This window comes from Triticum aestivum, chromosome 7A, assembly GCF_018294505.1.
Source record: "Triticum aestivum cultivar Chinese Spring chromosome 7A, IWGSC CS RefSeq v2.1, whole genome shotgun sequence".
In the NCBI taxonomy this organism is placed as follows: Eukaryota; Viridiplantae; Streptophyta; class Magnoliopsida; order Poales; family Poaceae; genus Triticum; species Triticum aestivum.
Genome location: NC_057812.1, coordinates 44,197,067 through 44,201,585, shown reverse-complemented (window position 1 = coordinate 44,201,585; position 4,519 = coordinate 44,197,067). Strand labels below are relative to the sequence as shown.

The window sequence follows — 4,519 nt, the reverse complement described above, 5'->3', positions numbered from 1 at the left end:
TCAGGTTTGAAAAATGTCATAGATTTGGACCAAAAAGTTCACGGATTTGAAAAAAATCACATATTTGAAAAATCATCTGGATTTTCAACGATAGTTCTCGGATTTGGAAAAAGTTCATCCTTTTTTGAAAAACAATTCATGGATTTAAAAAAAGTTCACAGATTTTAAAAATAAAGTTCACTAAAAAAGTTGCAAAAAAATGAAAAAAGTTCATGGATTTTAAAAAACGTTCACTAGACAGTTTGCAAAAAACTGAAAAGAAATCACAGATTTTAAAAAAGTTCTAGAAAATTGAAAAAGGTTCATGCTTTTGATAAAGAAAACAGAAAAAAGGAAAATAAAAAAAACTGTAGAAAAACTGGCGAAATAAAACACAAGTAATATAATTAGAGCCTTCGTTGTAGTGTTACATAGTAGACGCATAACAAAAAAGAGGAAAAACAGTTTATTGGCACGTAAGTTGTTGTGGCCGAGTTGGTTGTCCTAGTTGACTTGATCCGTTAGGTGGAGAGATTGTAACCTACTTTTGCCCAGTTTTTGAAGTTTGGAAAAACAAAACAAAATCTGAATGGGCCATGCCCACGCCGTTAGTTGAGAGGTCCTCTTCGGCGCCCTCAGCGCCGCTTAGGCTAGCTGGCGCTCGAAGGCAGCCAGTAATGGGCGGGCCCAACATCGCTGGCGTCCAGCAAAAATGCTCCAAAAAGAAACGTGAATACTGCGCTACTATTTTGCAAATACGGGAATGAGCCAGCATGCCAACGCTATAAACACGAGCGACTAACCACTGCACGACCATCGCTTTGATGTCATCAATTGAAAAACACACTATTTGACCATTTTTCCTGTCCCAGTATAAATTATTTGGGAAAAAAATCATAAATATGAAAAAGATTTCATGAATTCTTAAAAAGTCCATCTATTTCAAACGCAGTTCACGGATTTTCACAAAACAAATTCATAAAATCCAAAAAGTCCATAGATTTTGATAAAAAAATCACAATTTTGTAAATAGTTCTCTGAATTTTGAAAAAATCTCATGGATTTGAGAAAATTTCATGGATTTAAGAAAGGTTCATCGATTATGATAAAAAAAAGTTCACAAATTTGAAAAGAGTTCAACAAATTTTGAAATAAAGTTCACGGATTTGAAAAAACTTCATGGATTTAAAAATTCACCGATTTAGATAAAAAAAAGTTCGCAAATTTCAAAAGAGTTCACCGAATTTTGAAAAAAGGTTCCCAGTTTATAAAAAGTTCACCAATTTTGGTAAAAAAGTTCACTAATGTGAAAAAGGTTCACTAGTTTTCAAAAAGGGTTCACAAATCTGGAAAAGTTCATGCATGATTTTTTTTTAAATCCAATGAACTTTTTCTTAAATGTATGATTTTGAGGGAGGTGGGCCCCCCAATCCTCCTATATCCAATCGAGAGTGTCCACGTTGCACATTACGTAAAGTACATAGATTAGTTTACATAGGTGTAGCATTGTCCTTGTATTAATTGCACTTAGTCCCTTGTTTATTTTCGCGAGCACTTAGTCCCTTGTTGTAAAACATCATGTTCAAGGGGATGACTTTTGCATGTGTAAATTCAAGTAAATAAAATACTGTAGGTAACTGTTCAATAAAAATTACAAAGCTCTTTGCACAATGTGAGTATAAAGCCCTTGATTATATTATAAAAGTAATGCTTACTCCCTGGCACATATGAACCTCGAAATAAACAAAAATCTATTTCTATCAAATATAGATGAAGATAGATAGACAGGTGGCGGTGGATAGATTTTTCAAAGAATCAACCGTCTAGCACACTAGCCCAGGTAAACTACATGTAAAAGATAAAAAACAAATCACGAACATGCAAATGACCTTTGCGTTTCATTGCATTAGAAGGATGGGGGAAAGTTATAGTCCTCCTAGGAGGTTAATTTTACAGTACATCATACAACTCAGTGGACATCCCAGGATTGGTGCAGAACAACCTGCAGGCCTTGTGCCCCTGTCTTAGCCCATCATCGGATCTCATCCTTGATCTTGTTGAGGAGCCCAGTGATGGAAGGCATCGCGTTGTCGAAGACGCATTCACTGATTTGATAATTTAGTCAGACATATCGCCTATCACTGATTTGATGTCATTGGCAATATTCTTGGCATCTGCTGCAATACCAGCCAATCCTCTCCTTCCTAACCCAGCACAATAGAGCCCATTTTCACCTTTCCAATGATTTGGATATTCTTTGATGGGCAGTCCATTGCCATTTAACATGCTCTCACCATTCTGGGATAAAAAAAATATAGAGCTTGTTAGGAGATTTGACAATTGTTGCACCAAGAAAAAAACTCAGACATATTCAAACATCGATGTTGTTACCTTGAGCCATATATTTGCTGTGCTTTTGTATCCAGTTGCAAACACAATCACGTCAAATGATATCTTTTTACTGCATTGAAATTCAACTATATCGCCCATCATCTTACTAATGCTCCCCTGTACCTGTAGGAGATGAATAGAATATTGATAACTTGGCATACAAAGACAACATATGTTATGAAATCTATGTCTTGTCAAGAATATACTTACTTTGATGATACCTTTTTTGATTAACCCAACAGTGCCAACATCAATAACAGCAGATCGGCCGGTTTTTGACTTGACGATCATTGGACCCATTTTTGGCCTTCTGATGCCATACCTCGATAGGTCTCCAAATATTAAATTTGCCGCCATCACAAGGAGTTTATCCACTAGATTCAGTGGAAGGCGGCGAGCAAGTGTCATCCCCAACCGGATTAATTCCTTTGTCATTACATGAATCTGCAACCACAAAACTTGTCACATCTCTTTTGAAGCCTGCATCATCGAATAAAATTTCATAGAATCATATTCTTTCAAGAGTTAAATTTTCAGTGTAGTTCGTCTAATTGCTTAGTTGTTTGTGCATGTTATAAAATAGTTTATCGCTCTATACCATGAAATACTTTCTAGTAATAACTCTAAAAAATCGCATCCTTCTAATGGTGGCTATAATAAGAAATTGCCATGTACCCACCGAAAATATATAATGCCCGTAGGGTGGGGGTGGGGGATTCCCTAGTGTTTTCAGGTCAAAAATAATATATAGTGCGTGTACATACCGGGCTTCGTATAACAACTGAAGTATTGGCACCATGGGCCGCAAGGTCATAAGCAATTTCCATTCCAGAGTTGCCAGATCCAACGACCAATGCATTCATGCCAGAGTAGTTCTTGCCCGACTTGTAGCTTGAGGAGTGGATGACATCACCCGGAAAACTTTGCAGTCCGGGGATCATTGGAATATTCTCTGCACTATTCTCACCACTTGCCACAACAAGAAACTTTGATGTGAACCTGACTATTGTGCTCTTTGCCATGTCATGTGCCACGATGGACCAACATTTTTCGTCATTGTCAAATGTGGATGACTCCACACTAGTGAGATACTTGGGTTGAATATTGAAACGCTCAACATAGTCATCTAAGTACTTTACAAACAAGGTTTTTGGTATGTATGTTGGAGCATCTAGTGGGTATGACATGTGTGGCAACTCACAGAACTCCTTTGCAAGATGCAGCTTGAGGCGATCGTAGGCGCGGTTGTGCCAAAGCGACGCGTTGCAACTTTCACGCTCGACAATGACATAGGGAATTGAGAATTGGCTAAGGCATGCTGCTGTTGCAAGGCCTGCTGGCCCAACGCCAACAATCAACACTACAACATTCTCCATTTCAAAGAGAATAGTTGACAAAGTTGTGGGATGGGTGCAATGGTAGGCTGGAGTGTTTGCTTGTTTGCTCGATGAATCTTTGGATGCATATATGGGCATATATATACCGATGTGTTTCATGTGTCAATCTATTTAGAATGAGGAATGAAAAAGGCAAAGATTTATTGACGCCTTATTCTGGTGTGTACTAGTATTCCGTCTAAATATTGAACGTTGGTGTGAAAGCATGTCCTGATACATTAGAGGATACAAAATAGGCAGGAAACACACTCTTGATCGATTGGTTTTTTTGGAAACTTATCAACCGGCTTTGGATATGTTTATACTAAAATCTCTTTACAATTTCTTTCCGTTCGTGCTGTCATCAATGAAAATTCATATGGGATAAGGATATGTTTCGTACTAGAGGCAAACGCACGCCTTGCCACGCCGTTTTCTCTCAAGGCATTTTTTCACGCTAATTTCTCTCAAGCATTTTATTGGTCACGGATCCATCAAAATATTATTTCTTTCTTTTTATTTTTTGGTCCAAACTTCTATTCTTCGTTCTTCCCCGTGCCTTGCAATTTCTATTTTTCTACCGACATGCGGATGGTTGTGTTATGGAAACCGTGCATGCTTTGCCGTGACAATAATTTTTGGCGCGCTACTATGGTTCTGGGTCATCACTTATCACCAAATAACTGTGTAGTTTGTGGCGGACTGTTAAATGTAATGCAATATGATTTTTTTGTCCACTTCAAAACGTTGGACATCTAGATGTACACCTAAAA

At 37.6% G+C, this 4,519-nt stretch overlaps 1 protein-coding gene across 1 annotated transcript; it reads right to left on the bottom strand.

Annotated features, from left to right (window-relative positions):
* Positions 1–2,097: 2,097 nt before the first annotated feature.
* On the bottom strand, positions 2,098–3,746 carry LOC123152949 (probable indole-3-pyruvate monooxygenase YUCCA10). The gene is made up of 4 exons (XM_044572305.1): positions 3,135–3,746; positions 2,581–2,814; positions 2,371–2,493; positions 2,098–2,277 (listed from the first exon to the last, which is right to left on the bottom strand). The coding sequence occupies exons 1-4, from the start codon at positions 3,744–3,746 to the stop codon at positions 2,098–2,100; spliced, it is 1,149 nt and encodes a 382-aa protein (XP_044428240.1).
* Between the last annotated feature and the right edge of the window lie 773 nt (positions 3,747–4,519).

Excerpts from the sequence above, each read along its gene's own strand:
- LOC123152949 (XM_044572305.1), bottom strand. The coding sequence starts at position 3,746 with ATGGAGAATGTTGTAGTGTTGATTGTTGGCGTTGGGCCAGCAGGCCTT. Across the intron at positions 2,815-3,134 it reads CAGTTGTTATACGAAGCCCG|ATTCATGTAATGACAAAGGA; the intron begins GTATGTACACGC and ends TTGTGGTTGCAG. Across the intron at positions 2,494-2,580 it reads TCAAAAAAGGTATCATCAAA|GTACAGGGGAGCATTAGTAA; the intron begins GTAAGTATATTC and ends CATCTCCTACAG.